Genomic DNA, 14,360 nt, shown 5'->3' on the forward strand with positions numbered 1-14,360 from the left:
ATGGGGATAGATAGATAGAGGGAGAGTTCCTGGGGATGGATAGATAGACAGAGGGGTGGATGGGGATAGATAGATAGATAGATAGATAGAGGGGGTGTACGGGGATAGATAGAGGGGGTGTACGGGGATAGATAGAGGGGATGGATGGGGATTGATAGATAGAGGGGGTGGATGGAGAGATAGATAGAGGGGGTGTACAGGGATAGATAGATGTGGTGGATGGGGATAGATAGATAGATAGAGGGGGTGGATGGGGATAGATAGATAGATAGAGGGGGTGGATGGGGATAGATAGATAGAGGGGGTGGATGGGGATAGATAGATAGATAGAGGGGGTGGATGGGGATAGATAGATAGATAGAGGGGGTGTCTGGGGATAGATAGATAGATAGATGGGGTGGATGGGGATAGATAGAGAGGGGGGTGTACAGGGATCGATAGAGGGGGTGGATGGGGATCGATAGATAGAGGGGGTGGATGGGGAGCGATAGATGTGGTGGATGGGAATAGATAGATAGAGGGGGTGGATGGGGATAGATAGATAGATAGATAGATAGAGGGGGTGTATGGGGATAGATAGATAGATAGAGGGGGTGGATGGGGATAGATAGATAGATAGAGGGGGTGGATGGGGATAGATAGATAGAGGGGGTGTATGGGGATAGATAGAGAGGGGGGTGGACGGGGATAGATAGATAGATAGAGGGGGTGGATGGGGATAGATAGATAGATAGATAGATGGGTGTACAGGGATCGATAGAGGGGGTGGATGGGGATGGATGGATAGATAGAGGGGGTGTATGGGGATAGATAGAGAGGGGGGTGGACGGGGATAGATAGATAGATAGAGGGGGTGGATGGGGATAGATAGATAGATAGAGGGGTGTACAGGGATCGATAGAGGGGGTGGATGGGGATAGATAGATAGATAGAGGGGGTGGATGGGGATAGATAGATAGATAGAGGGGGTGGATGGGGATAGATAGATAGATAGAGGGGGTGTATGGGGATAGATAGAGAGGGGGGTGGACGGGGATAGATAGATAGATAGAGGGGGTGGATGGGGATAGATAGATAGATAGAGGGGGTGGATGGGGATAGATAGAGAGGGGGGTGGACGGGGATAGATAGATAGATAGAGGGGGTGGATGGGGATAGATAGATAGATAGAGGGGGTGTATGGGGATAGATAGAGAGGGGGGTGGACGGGGATAGATAGATAGATAGAGGGGGTGGATGGGGATAGATAGATAGATAGATAGAGGGGTGTACAGGGATCGATAGAGGGGGTGGATGGGGATGGATGGATAGATAGACGGGTGTACAGGGATAGATAGAGGGGTGTATGAGGATAGGTGGGGGGATGGGTAGAGACGGGGGAGTGGGGGAGGCTGGATTCTCTCTCTGTAATTAGCGGCTCACTCTCATTAGCTGCTAAGTTGGAAATTATTCAATTAGTCACGGGCGGGAAAATGCCAGGGAGGATCAATTATCGGGGTGGAGGGGGGGGCGAGTCTCCCAGCGAGGCTGGTGCCTGAGTGTCCCCCCGGCTGGATTGGGGGGGCTGCAGGCTGGTGCGTCAGCCAGCGACCCCCCCAGCCCCATCTATCCCCCCATACACCCTCCCAGCCAGTCCCCATGCTGCCGCCTGCCCCTCCCCCGGCAACCAGCGACTCCCCCAGACCCATTGGTCCCCCCACCCCCATACACCCCCATAGCCAGTCCCCATGCCCCCCTGGCAGCCAGCGACCCCCCCAGCCCCATCTAGCCCCCCATACACCCTCCCAGCCAGTCCCCCTGCCGCCGCCTGCCCCTCCCCCGGCAACCAGCGACTCCCCCAGACCCATTGGTCCTCCCACCCCCATAGCCAGTCCCCATTCCCCCCCGGTAGCCAGGGACTCCCCGCCCCATCGGTCCCCCCACCCCCATAGCCAGTCCCCATGTTCCCCCACCCCGCATCAGCCGGCCATCGCTCCCCCTCCCAGCTCCCGGCGGCCCCGAAGAGCGCCAGGGCTTTTGCTGGGGGGCATGGGCGGGGGGGGTCTCCTGCCCCCCTCACGCGTGACCTCACAGGGGCGGGGCGTCCCCCCGGCGGGCGGCGGGAGGGGGGGGTTGGGGGTTTAAAGGGAGCCGCTTTCCGGCCGGCTCCGGAGAGACGCGAGCGCCGGGGACTGAGGCAGCGGCAGGAACCAGCCCCGGGACCCCCGGACCGGCCCTGACCGGGCAGCAGGTGGGGGGCGGGGGTGAGGGAAGGAGATCGGGGGGATGGAGCGAGAGATGGGGTGTGTGGGGGGGAACCGATGGGGCTTGGCGTGCTGGGGGCAGGGGGTGGGTGCTGGGGCGATGGGAGGGGTGCTGTGGAGTGGGGGGATTCGGGTGCTGGGGGGGAGGGGTTGGGTGCTGGGGGAGGGGGCTGGGGGACGGGGGGTGCTGTGGAGGGGGGATTGGGGTGCTGGGGAGGGAAGGTGCTGGGGGGAGAGGTTGGGTGCTGGGGGAGGGAGTTGGGGGACGGGGGGTGCTGTGGAGTGGGGGATTTGGGGTTCCGGTGGGAGGAGGTTGGGGGAAGGGGTTGCTGGGGAGGGGGGATTGGGGTGCTGGGGAGGGAAGGTGCTTGGGGGAGAGGTTGGGTGCTGGGGGAGGGAGTTGGGGGACGGGGGGTGCTGTGGAGGGGGGATTGGGGTGCTGGGGAGGGAAGGTGCTGGGGGGAGAGGTTGGGTGCTGGGGGAGGGAGTTGGGGGACGGGGGGTGCTGTGGAGTGGGGGATTTGGGGTTCCGGTGGGAGGAGGGGGTGCTGGGGAGGGGGGATTGGGGTGCTGGGGAGGGAAGGTGCTGGGGGGGAGGTTGGGTGCTGGGGGAGGGAGTTGGGGGACGGGGGGTGCTGTGGAGTGGGGGGATTGGGGTGCTGGGGAGGGAAGGTGCTGGGGGGAGAGGTTGGGTGCTGGGGGACGGGGGGTGCTCTGGAGTTGGCGGATTGGGGTGCTGGGGAGGGAAGGTGCTGGGGGGAGAGGTTGGGTGCTGGGGGAGGGAGTTGGGGGACGGGGGGTGCTGTGAAGTGGGGGAATTGGGGTGCTGGGAGTTCTGGGGGAAGGGGTTGGGTGCTGGGGGAGGGGAGGAGCTGGGGGAGGGGGGTTATTATACTTATTTCACCTCCCCTCTCGCCTGTGTCCCCCGCTCCCTCTGCCCCCCCAGCTCTGCCCCCAGCCCCCCCATGGCGCTGCCCCCCCTGGGGGGGCTCCGGGGGCCCCGCCGGGGCAGCCTGCCCCTGCCCCCCAAGCACCAGCTGCGGCGGGAGGCAGCGGTGGAGGAGCCGGACTCACCCCCCGAGTCGCCGGGGGGGTCGCCGGGGGGGCCCTACCGGGTGGTGCTGGCAGGCGAGAGCGGCGTGGGGAAGACGGCGCTGGCCGGCATCTTCGGGGGGCTGCCGGACGGAGCCCCCCGCGAGGACGAGCACCCCGGTGAGTGCCTGGGGGGGGGGCTGGGGGGTGGAAGCGGGTGCAGGAGGGGGGGGGGCAGAGGCGGGAACTGGGGTCCCCCTGGTTCTGTTGGGTCCCCTGCCCCAGGGACGCTGTCCTGTCTCAGGGTAGTGGGGGCCCCTGGCTGTAAGGGGGGTGCCTACGGCTCTGAGGAACTGGCACCCCCCGCCCAATTGTGGTTCCCCCTCCAGCGGACACGTACGAGCGCCGCCTGTCGGTGGACGAGGAGCTCACCACCTTGATCCTCTACGACATCTGGGACCAGGTGAGACCGGGAGGGGGGCGGGGGTGCATGCAAATGTATGCAAATGAGTTAATTTCCTGCAGCATGGTCTAGCTTTGGAGGCCAGCGGGCTGATGCATGCAAATTGAGCCTCAGAGCCAGTGGCTGCTTTGTTAATTATATGCAAAGATATGCAGAGCTGTGTACGTGATGCATGGAGTTGGAGTGGGGGGCTCTGCATGTACATTTATGCAAATGATGCAGAGAAGAGTGGTGCGTGAAAGGATGCAAATACATGTAAATATATGTAAATTAATGCAAGTGTGCACAGGTTGGACCTATGCAGGCCAATACATGCGGCTTATTGGAGGGAATTGATAACATGCAAATTTATGCAGATGTATGCAAATTAACGCATATGCTGGAGGGTGCATGACATGAACTAGCCAATAATGTGCTCGCTGAGGGAAGGCGGGGCCTCACTTAATGCATGCAGATCTATGCGGATCTCCGGGGTGCTGACGGGGGGTTCTGGGGGCACCTCTCCCCCCAGGGCGAGGCGGGCGGCTGGCTGCAGGAGTCATGTCTGCAGACGGGCGACGCCTTCCTGCTCATCTTCTCGGTGACCGACCGGCGCAGCTTCAGCCGTGTCCCCCAGACCCTGCTGCGCCTGCGGGAGGGAAGCCCCCACCCCGACCCCCCCGTCATCCTGGTGGGCAACAAGAGTGACCTGGCGCGCTCCCGAGAGGTCTCGCTGGAGGGTGAGTGACCCCGGAGGACCCCTCAACTGCCCTGACCCCCCCATCACTCAGGGGCCCCCCTAAACCGCCCAGAGACCTGCCCTGACCCCCACATGCTGCAGGGGGCCCCTTAAAGCACCCTGAGCCCATCCCCCAGGGGGGCCCCTAAACCACCCTGAGACTTGCCCTGACACCCCCATCCCCCGGGGGGCCTGCTAAACTGCCCTAAGCCCATCCCCCAGCAGGCCCCCAAACACCTGTCTGATCCTCCATAGCCCCTAAACTGCCCTGATCCCCCCCAGCCCCTCCAAACTGCCATCACACCTGTCCCCACCCTGACTACCTCCTGAGCCCCCAACCTGCCCCCTGCTACCTGATCTCCCTCAAACCTCCTATGCTCCCCCCAAACACCCTGAACCCCTGCCCCTCACTGCCCCAATCCCTAGGGACCCCCCAATCTACCCCCAGTCCATAGAACCCCCCTTAACCTGCCCCCAACCTCCCTGCCCCCCCAATTCCCCCTCACCCCCTCTGAGCCCCCTCAGCCCCAGGGCAGGGAGAGGGGCAGCTGGGCACAGGTCACTAATGTGGCCTCTTGGCCCCGCCCCCAGAGGGCCGCAGTCTGGCCGTGATGCTGAGCTGCAAACACATCGAGACGTCGGCCGCGCTGCACCACAACACGCGGGAGCTGTTCGAGGGGGCCGTGCGCCAGATCCGCCTGCGCCGGCACCGGCCGGCCGGGAATGGGGGCCCGGGCGGGCGCCGAGAGAGCCTCACCAAGAAAGCCAAGCGCTTCCTCTCCAGCCTGGTCCCACGCAACGGCCGGTTCTTCAAGCAACGCTCCAAGTCCTGCAACGACCTCTCCGTGCTGTGAGCCAGCCCTTTAAGAGGCAGCCTCCCCCACCCGCCAGCGGCCGGACCTTTAAAAGCCACTCCTGGGCAGAGACTCCCACAATCCCTCTGGCTTCGCACCTCCCTGGCCTCCGCTTTGCCAGCTGGGTGAGACTTAATTTTTGTCCTCCGTAGCTGCACACACCACCTTTAAGACGACCTTAAAGGCGCTGTGTTTAGTTGGACAATCAGGGACGTAGTGCACTGGAGGTTTTTTTTGTCTGCCGTAGCCACGCACTTTTCTCCTGTAAGAATGTGTTGAAGGAGCTGTGGCAATGGGACACGCCGGGAAGCCTTTGCGCTGGATTTTGTTTGCCGTAGCTGTGTGCGTCGCCTTTAAGAGGGACTTAACGGCGCCACATCATTGGAGAGGCCTGGCCGCCTTTGGGCTGGGTTTCTTATTTGTGTCTCTCACCTTTAAGAGGGTCTTAAATCTCAGCAAGAGTTTTTAAGGTACCACCTCCAAGCGGAATTTGTTGTTTGCCCTCCATGTTTGCACACTTCACCTTTAAGGGGGTATTAAAGGCCTCCTCCAAGCCAAAGCCTGTTTTATTTGTCCGCCACACTTCTGCCCCTCACCTTTAAGAGGAGCTTAAAGGTGCCAGGTTGGAACTCTTTGAACAGACGGCTGATGGATGGCTTTAAACTGGATTTAATATTTGACCTCTGCAATTGTGTGCTGCACCTTTAAGAAGATTTTAAAGGCATGGACTTTAATCGAGCCTTATTATTTGTCCACATTCCTTGAATCCACCGACCTGAGAATGTTATACTGAGACACCGGCTGGCTGTGTCTTGGACTCAGTATTTACCCTCCACACCTGTGCACCTCACCTTTAAGAGACTCAAAGTCACCAGCTGGGGAACGAGTTAATCAGCTACTTCAGCGCCTTGTCCTGGAAGCTTTATTTCTTTATTTATTGTCCTCCAGATTTGTGCACTTCTCCTTGCACGAGCTCTTAAAGGTACTGACTTTCTAGTCCTTCACATTTGTGCCCCTCACCTTTACGACGCTCCGTGGGAGCCTGCGGGCGAGGTCAGACGTGAAAAACTTCCTACTGGCCTGCCATACGTGGGCACCTCGCCTTTAAGAGCATGTTAAAGGCATGACTCAGGTCACATTTTCTTTGGCTAGCTTTTTTCGTGGAAGAATAGATATTTGCCCTCCCGCTCTGTGATAGGCATCTTTAAAAAGCTCTTAAAGACACAGAGCTTTCATTCAAACATGCGGCGTGAACTACTTTGTAAACCTCCCATTTAAGAGACTCGTAAAGGCATCAACTTGGGGCACCCTCCCCCACAAGACATTGTGATTTGTCCATGTGCACCTCCCCTTTAAGAACAGCTAAAAAGGCACCAACGGGACAACCTGCCCTAGCAGCCCACCCCTTTAAGAGAGAGACTCTTAAAGGGATAGGTGGATTCTCCCCTCTGGGTCTCTGCTTTAATTTCCTGGGGACCCCCCCACCTCAGCTGGGCACCCCCCTTGCCCCCTGCTGAGCCTCTGGGGAATGGGGGCCATTTTGGGGGTGTGGCCTCCTGCTCTCAATTAAAGCCCTTTTCTACCACAAGCTGGGAGCTGCATCGTTATTGGGGGGAAGGGAAGGGTGGAGGATCCCACAGAGCCCTGGTTATGCTCCTTGCAGTAGCTCTGGGGGTGAACAGGCTGAATGGGGGGGACCCTCCCCCCCAGAACCCCCTGTGCCCCGGATTTCATGGGCTCCTGCCCAATTCCAGGGATGTCCCAAATACCTCCCCCAACGCTTTCCCCAACAGCCCTCCCCCACCCCAATTCTCAGCCCCAGACTCTTCCCCTACCCCAGCCCCCTCACGCCCCTGCTCCTAGCACCATCCCAGCTCCTCCCCCACCATCACATGGGGAGATGGGGGCCACAAAGCTCAGCCCCCCCCACTAGGACGGGGGAGAGAGACAATGACAAAGAGAAAGAACTGCATCCCGTTGCCATGGAAACTGAATCCCATTGCCATGGAAACTGCATGGTGGTGCAGCGGAGGTTGCCGTGGAGATGGGTAATGTTACCACAGCAACAGAGCCCTGGCTTGGGGGGTGTCTATGGCCTCTCCCAGCCGGGGGTGCTGGGGGGAGCTGGTATTTATAGCGTGCCCCCCCGGGCACTGGCCTGTGGGGGCAGCAGGTGACTCAGGGGGACGTGGGCACGGCCCAGAAACAGCCAGAGCTAAATCTGGATCCGCCTGCGCCCCGGCCTGTGGGGGGGGCGGCAGGTCAGGAGAGACATCAGCCTCCCTCCCCCCGCGCTCTACCGGTGCCCCTCACTCCTGACCCACAGCCCCCTTCCTGCCCAGCCTCCCCCCCCGCTCTACCAGTGCCCCTCACTCCTGACCCACAGCCCCCTTCCTGCCCAGCCTCCCCCCCCGCTCTACCAGTGCCCCTCACTCCCGACCTGGAGCCCCCTCCTCGCCCAGTCCTGCTGGTGCCCCTCACTCCCAACCCGCAGCCCCTGCCAGCCCAGCCCTGCCCCTCCCGACCCGCAGTCTCGCCCAACCCCCATCACAAACTCCTGATGCATTTTTTTCATGATAATTTTTTTTTATTTGTTTCCATAAAGAAAATAACAGAAAAAAAAAAAAAAAAAATTGGGGGGGGGGGAGGGGCTGGGCAGGGCCAGGTGCCCCCATAGAGCCCCTCTCCCCAAGATGGGCCTCTGTGAGGTCAGGGCAAGGTCCTGTAGTGGGGGAGGGGGGGGGTTGTTGCTCGTGCCCCCCCAGCCCCATTTCTGCCCCTGGAGCTCTGACTCAGTGGGGGGCCCTGGCAGCCCAGCCCCCACGTCCATGGGGAGGGGGGGTTGCTACCTGCAGACCAAGGAGAGGGAGTGTTAGAGGGAAAAGGACCAAGCCCCGCCCCTCGGTCCTGAGCCCCGCCTCTTCCAGCCCCGCCCCACTCTGAGCCCCCTCCTGCAATGCCAACCGGCCAGCCCCTCAGGCCCCACCCCACCCCAGCCAGCCCCACCCCACTCTGAGCCCCAACCCCAGTGCCAACCGGCCAGACCGCCCCACCGCAGGCCCCGGCCCCACCCCAGGCCCCGCCCCCGCCCCCCCAGACCCGCCCCACTCTGAGCCCCCCCCACCCCAGGCCCCACCCCTGCCCAGCCAGCCCTGACTCACATGCCCGGGGAGGAGAAGAGCCCCGAGAGCTGGAGGCACTGGGACGCCAGCGTCTGCGAAGCTAGGTTCAGCGCCGGGCTCAGGGCTGGGGGGGGGGCAGAGTCGGTCAGAGGGGCCCGCATGGAGCCCCGGCCCCAGACCCCCCCCCCCGGCGGCCTGCAGGAGACTCCATGTGACTGGTGCCGAGCTGAGGGGGCTCTGGGAGAGTGCAGGGGACACGCACAACCAACAGTGACCCCCCGGAACCCCCCAGCGCTCGGCGCCAAGCAGCCGAATCCTGGGGGGCTGGGCCAGGCCGGGAGCCCCTCGGTGGCAGGTGGGGAGTGACGGGCCAGCCAGGAGCTGAGGCTGCTGAGGGTGCCCGGTCCGTTTGCGGCCAGTGGGGGATGTCCTCCCGCCTGTGGGGACACGGGGGGACGTCCCACCCCCTCCCAGAGCCCCCCCAGCTCCCCATTACCTGTCAGGGCGGCGGGGTTCAGGGCGCTCAGCGGGATAGCGCCGTTCAGTTGCAAAGCAGCCTGAGCCGCAGCAGCCGCCGGCAGCTGGATCCCAGAGCCTGGGGGACAAAGGGGGGGTCGTCAGGGGGGTACGGATGTGCACCCCAAGACCCTGCACACCCCTCTGCCCGCCAGGGCACACGGGGCCACTCCCCGTCTTTGTCCAGGAGCCCCCCACCAGGACCAGAAATCCACCCCCTGCCCAGGCACCCTCCCCCCCACCAGCCACAGCCCCCCCCACCAGCCACAGCCCCCCCAGGGTAGGAAACTCCCCCAGCTGCAGCCCCCACCTTCGGCCAGCTTTGCCAGCAGCTGCAGCCCCCCGCCGGTGCCAGGCTCGGGCTCCTCGGGGCCCTCGGGGAAGGAGATGTCCGTGGTGCCGTCCAACCGCTCGGTGACGTGCCCCAGACGCATGGGGCGCCCGGCTAGCTCGAACCCATTCAGCTGCTCCAGCGCCCGGCGGGCACACTCTGCCTCCGCGAACTGGGGGGGGCAAGGCCAAGGGGGGGGTGAAGGCAGCCTGTCTGCGGGCTACAGCGGGGTGTGGGGGGGAGGCAGGGGCTGGCCTGGCCTGGCTGGGGGGTAGGGGGGAGGGAGGGCTCGGGGGTGTGCGTGTGTGGCAGCGCTGGCCCAGCAAGGGGAGGGAGGACTGAGGGGGGGGGGACGACGACAGGGCCGGCCCAGCGGGGGGGGGGGAGGCGCCAGGGCCGGCCCAGCGGGGGGGGGGGGGGGGGCTGGGGGGAGGGGTCGCTAGGGCCGGCCTAGGAGGGGGAGGGAGGGCTGGGGGGGGCAGGGCCGGCCCAGCAGGTGTGCTGGGGAGGAGCCATCAAAATGGAAAAATGGAAGTCGGGTGCTTCAGGGGAGCCAGGGCTGGGCTGGGTGCTGGCGCCGGGGGCGGCCAGGGGGGCGGGGTCCCACTCACCGTCAGGAATCCGTAGCCCTTGGACTGGCCGGTGTCCGGGTCCCTCATCAGCACGATGCTGTCAATCTGCACGAGGGTGGGGCAAAGAGCTCAGAGGCGGACTGGGGTGAGACAGGGCCCCGCCCCCAGCCCTGGGCCCCTCCCCGCCATGGGGATCCACGCCCCCACACCTGGGCTCCTCCCTGCCCCCACCTTGCCGAAGGGCTCGAAGATCCCGCGCAGCATCTCCTTGGTGATGTTGCAGTGCAGGGAGCCCACGTAGAGCCGCATGGGCCCCCCCGCTGCCCTTCTGCAGGGCGCTGGCCATGGCCGCCAGCCGGTTCTTCTCCGCCTGCGGGCGAGGGGCGGGTGAGCCGGGGTCCGACGCCTCGCCCCCCAAACCATCCCCCTGCCCTGCGGCTGGCCCCTTCCCCAGACACCCCCTGGCTGGCCCCTTCCCCAGACACCCCCTGGCTGGCCCCTCCCTCCTTCCCGGCCAGTTCCCGCCCCCAGACACCCCCCAGCCGGCCCCCTCCCCCGCGCAGCTCCCAACCCAAATGCCGCCGGCCAGCCCCCTCCCACTCCCAACGCTGCCCACCGGCCCCGGCCCCTGCCGTTCCCTGCCCCCCAGCCAGCCCCCTGTTCCCCAGCCATCCTCCCATCGTCCACCCCCGCTCCACAGCCAGCCCCTGATTGCCCTCCCACCCCCCAGGACACCTCCTAGTCCCCTGACACCCATGCCCCCCAGCCAGCCCGATCGTCCCCCTGCCCCACAGGAACCCCTCTGGACACTGCCAGCCAGCCCCCGGTCACCCCATGGCCAGCGCACCTGGGAGGCCTGGACGATGATAGGCACGCCCAGCAGGCGCTGCCCCGTCAGCCCGATGGCCAGCGGCACCGACTGGATCTCACAGAACTCCACGTAGGCAATGCCCTTGGAGCGCCGCGAGTTCCGGTCCGAGATGATCCGCACGTCCCGCACCTGGGGGGGAGACGGCCGTGGGGTAGGGCCCAGCACAGGGCGGGGTTAGAGATGGCAGGGGGCGGGGCCCCGGATTCCAGATGGCAGAAAGAGTGGGGCCAGGCACAGGGGGGGATGTGCCATGGGGAGTGGGAGGGGCGGGGCCCAGCATGGGAGCCGGGTTAGAGATGGCACTATGCACAGCGGGCGGGGCTTCAGAAACGAGCAGGGGGGCAGAGGCAGGTTACTCTGGCAAGACAGACCTCAGGTCGCTAATTTTGGTTGGACGTATTCCCGGAGGTTTCATCACTGACAACGCTAATTAACGATTACTATTTAATTCCTCAAGACTCAAGGCCAATCCTGGAGAATTGGCAACCCTCGATCTCCAGGGGCACGGGCAGGGGCGGGACTCAGGCAGTGGGCGGGGCCTGGGGCGGTACCTTGCCGACGGCGGAGAAGAAGTCCTCGAGGTCGCGGGGGCGGATGCGGGCGGCCAGCTGCATGCAGAACACGGTGCGAGCGTCCCGCTCTTCGGGGCTTAGGCTGCCCAGCGCCTCCCTGCGGGACGAGGTGTCAGGGGGGGCTGGGCCGGGGCCCCCAACTCTTCCCCCCGCTGCACTCACCCAGACCCCCCCACCCAGATCCATCAGCTCCGCCCCCCGCCCCAGACTATCAGACCCCAGGACAGACCCCCACCAACACCACTCCCCCAGCCCCCATCTCCGCTCCCCAGCTCCCGGCACGGGCGTCACTCACCGCACAGGGCTTTTCTCCCGGTACAGGGGGCTCTTACTGTGTCCAAACCGGCGCCTGGGGGGCAGACACCAGGTCAGAGCCTGGGGCAGGGGCCGGGTTCCCCGGAGGGCTGCAATGGGAAGGGGAGGGAAGGGGCTGGGGTCCCTTGGAGTACGGGAGAGCAGGGGTTGTTGGGAGGGCGGGGCCTGTCCGGGGATAGGCCTGGCCAGGGCATTCCTTACCTGGGGGCGGAGCCTCATTCTCCCAAAGCAGGGGATTGGCTAGGAGCAGGGTGCCACTCACCCAGGGGGCAGGGCCTGGCCGGGGCGGGGTCTCACTCACCCAGGGGGCGGGGCCTGCCCAGGGGCAAAGGTCTCACTCACCCAGGGGGCGGAGGACTGCGGTACCGCGCTCTCTCCTCGCGCCGGCGCTCCCGGCTCCGGGAACGGCTCCCCCGCCGGCGCTCCCGGCTCCGGCTCCTGTGGCGGCTCCGGCGCTCCCGGCTCCGGCTGCTGCGCCGCCGCCGCTCCTGATCCCGGCTAGAGAGAAAGAGAGAGCACGAGCGCATCAGAGACCCTGCTGGCCAATCAGATCCCGTCCCCCACCAATCACACCCTCTCTCGGCCTCCCCCAGCCAATCATAGCCACCCTCACCCAATCACACCCCACTCCCCCACCCTGTGCCGTTCCAGCCAATCACAACATCCCTGGGCAATCCCTAGCTGATCACAGCTCCCCTCACACACCCTGCGCCCCCCCCGCCAATCACAGCTCCCCTCACATACTCCCACAGCCTCCCCGTACCCCCAGGCACCAAGCCCCTCGCCCCTACCTGTGTCTGTGCTCCCGGCTCCGACTCCTCTTTTTCCTGCTGCTACTGGAGGGAGGAGGTGGAAAGACACCGTTACCATGGGGCAGCCCCCCACCCCACCCCGCAGGGGAGACAGCGTTACCATGGGGCAGCCCCCCACCCCCCGCAGGGGAGACAGCATTACCGGGGGGCAGCCCCCCTCCCCCGCACTGGCAGGGGAGACACCATTACCGGGGGGCAGCCCCCTGCCCCCCTCCACTGGCAGGGGAGACACTGTTACCGGGGGCAGCCCCCCGACCCCCACTCCCGGGGGAGCCACTGTTACCGGGGGGCAGTTCCCCACCCCCCACTGCAGGGGGGAAGACACCATTAGCAGGGGGCAGCCGCCCGCCCCTCCCACTGTCAGGGGAAGACACCGTTACCGTGGGGCAGCCGCCCGTCCCTCCCACTGCCGGGAGAAGACACCGTTACCGTGGGGCAGCCGCCCGTCCCTCCCACTGCTAGGAGAAGACACCGTTACCGTGGGGCAGCCGCCCGTCCCTCCCACTGCTAGGAGAAGACACCGTTACCGTGGGGCAGCCGCCCGCCCCTCCCACTGCCAGGGGGAGACACCATTAGCAGGGGGCAGCCACCCGCCCCTCCCACTGTCGGGGGAGACACAGTTACCGTGGGACAGCCGCCCGCCCCTCCCACTGCCGGAGAAAGACACCGTTACTGTGGGGCAGCCGCCCGCCCCTCTCACCTGCCACTAGCACTCTCCTTCTTCACCTCCTTGCTCTGCTCCTCTGGGGGCTGCGGGGGGGAGCATGGAGAGGTGAGTACGGCACATACCCTCCCCCTTCCCTCCCAGGACCCCTATACGTTACCTGGGCCGCGGGGGCTTCAGCCGGCGCCTTCGAGGGTCCTGCCTGGGCCTGGAGGGAACAAAGCCACGCCTCAGCGGGGGAGAGGGCAAGCCCCTATCGGCCCCCCTGCTCCCCACCTGCCACCAACGGCCCCCCTCCAGCCTCCGCCACTCCAGGGATGCTGGGGAAACTGAGCCCCCCCCCCGCAAGAGCCCTTATCCCTCACCTCCTCCTTCTTGTAGGGCGCCTCCAGCATGGCTTCGATGACAATGTCGAAGTCATCGGGCGTCATGGCGTCAGCCGGGCTCTGCAAGAGAGGGGGAGGGGGGGGTGTTAGCCTCAGGCTGGCCCCTTGGGGCCCCACCCAGGGCGCCACAGCCAAGGGAAGTGGGGTACTCACGGGCTCCTGCAGCGGATTCGAGACCCCCGGCTCCATGGAGCGTGCCGGGGGGGCCTCACCCCCAAAGGGCAGGACAGGCTCCGGGCTCGAGTGGCTCTCAGACGCGTCCTGTGGAAAAACGGGGTGCAGTGAGCCAGGGAGCCGCGTGGGGGGCCATGACCGGCCTGCAAGCTTCTAGCTGCGCCCCAATTGTTCTAGCCTGCACGCTCCAGACCTGTCCCCCCCAATGTCAGGCCGAGGCCCCAGATGTTCCTGACCCACGTCCCAGACGTTGCTGCCGCACTGCTAGTCTGGAACACTTTACAAGGTGCCCCCAAGCCCCATGTATTGAGCCTGGCTCCAGAAAAGCCCCTGTCGCAGAGCAGGCTGTCAGTCCCAGGCCGGGGGCTCCTTCCTGGCACCCACTGTGCTCTAGCCAAACATTCCCAAGGCTAGGGACCACCTTGGGAGACGTGGCCAGGCCTGTTCTAGAGCACCTCGCCTCCAGCATCCCCCGCCCCCATGCTACCCTGGGCCAGGGTCCCAGGCCTGCCAGGAACAAGTCTGCTCTAGATCCCCAGGGAGCCAGGTCTACTCTAGACCCTTCCCAATCCCAGACCAGTTGTAGAAACCCAGGACCCGGGATGCTGACGTGCGCCGGGCGCCTCCTGCATCTGGCCAAGGGTCTAGCAAGGCCCCAAGTGCCAGTCCCCTTTGAGGGACCTCAGCTCTAGAATTCCTCCGTTCTAGAACCCCT

The 14,360-nt window shown here is 64.7% G+C and overlaps 2 protein-coding genes across 2 annotated transcripts; one reads left to right on the top strand and one right to left on the bottom strand.

Annotated features, from left to right (window-relative positions):
* Positions 1-2,147: 2,147 nt before the first annotated feature.
* Positions 2,148-6,898, top strand: REM2 (RRAD and GEM like GTPase 2). Its single transcript, XM_054045747.1, has 5 exons — positions 2,148-2,230; positions 3,190-3,455; positions 3,665-3,738; positions 4,250-4,457; positions 5,048-6,898. The coding sequence occupies exons 2-5, from the start codon at positions 3,209-3,211 to the stop codon at positions 5,308-5,310; spliced, it is 792 nt and encodes a 263-aa protein (XP_053901722.1). The 5' UTR covers positions 2,148-2,230; positions 3,190-3,208; the 3' UTR covers positions 5,311-6,898.
* Positions 6,899-8,467: 1,569 nt separating this feature from the next.
* RBM23 (RNA binding motif protein 23) lies at positions 8,468-13,732 on the bottom strand. The gene is given in 15 exon segments (XM_054045384.1): positions 8,468-8,556; positions 8,929-9,027; positions 9,259-9,451; positions 9,891-9,956; positions 10,083-10,169; positions 10,171-10,221; positions 10,699-10,851; positions 11,274-11,391; positions 11,590-11,643; positions 11,952-12,107; positions 12,401-12,445; positions 13,122-13,171; positions 13,246-13,293; positions 13,451-13,531; positions 13,625-13,732. Coding segments are annotated over 15 exon segments (1,326 nt in total). The 5' UTR covers positions 13,661-13,732.
* Positions 13,733-14,360: the final 628 nt, after the last annotated feature.

The sequence above is a fragment of the Malaclemys terrapin genome, chromosome 12 (genome assembly GCF_027887155.1).
Source record: "Malaclemys terrapin pileata isolate rMalTer1 chromosome 12, rMalTer1.hap1, whole genome shotgun sequence".
Classification (NCBI taxonomy): Eukaryota; Metazoa; Chordata; order Testudines; family Emydidae; genus Malaclemys; species Malaclemys terrapin.

Bases quoted from the DNA above. Each gene is read 5' to 3' on its own strand.
- REM2 (XM_054045747.1), top strand. From the start codon at position 3,209: ATGGCGCTGCCCCCCCTGGGGGGGCTCCGGGGGCCCCGCCGGGGCAGC. The intron at 3,456-3,664 runs GTGAGTGCCTGG...TTCCCCCTCCAG, and splicing joins CCGCGAGGACGAGCACCCCG to CGGACACGTACGAGCGCCGC. The intron at 3,739-4,249 runs GTGAGACCGGGA...CTCTCCCCCCAG, and splicing joins TCTACGACATCTGGGACCAG to GGCGAGGCGGGCGGCTGGCT.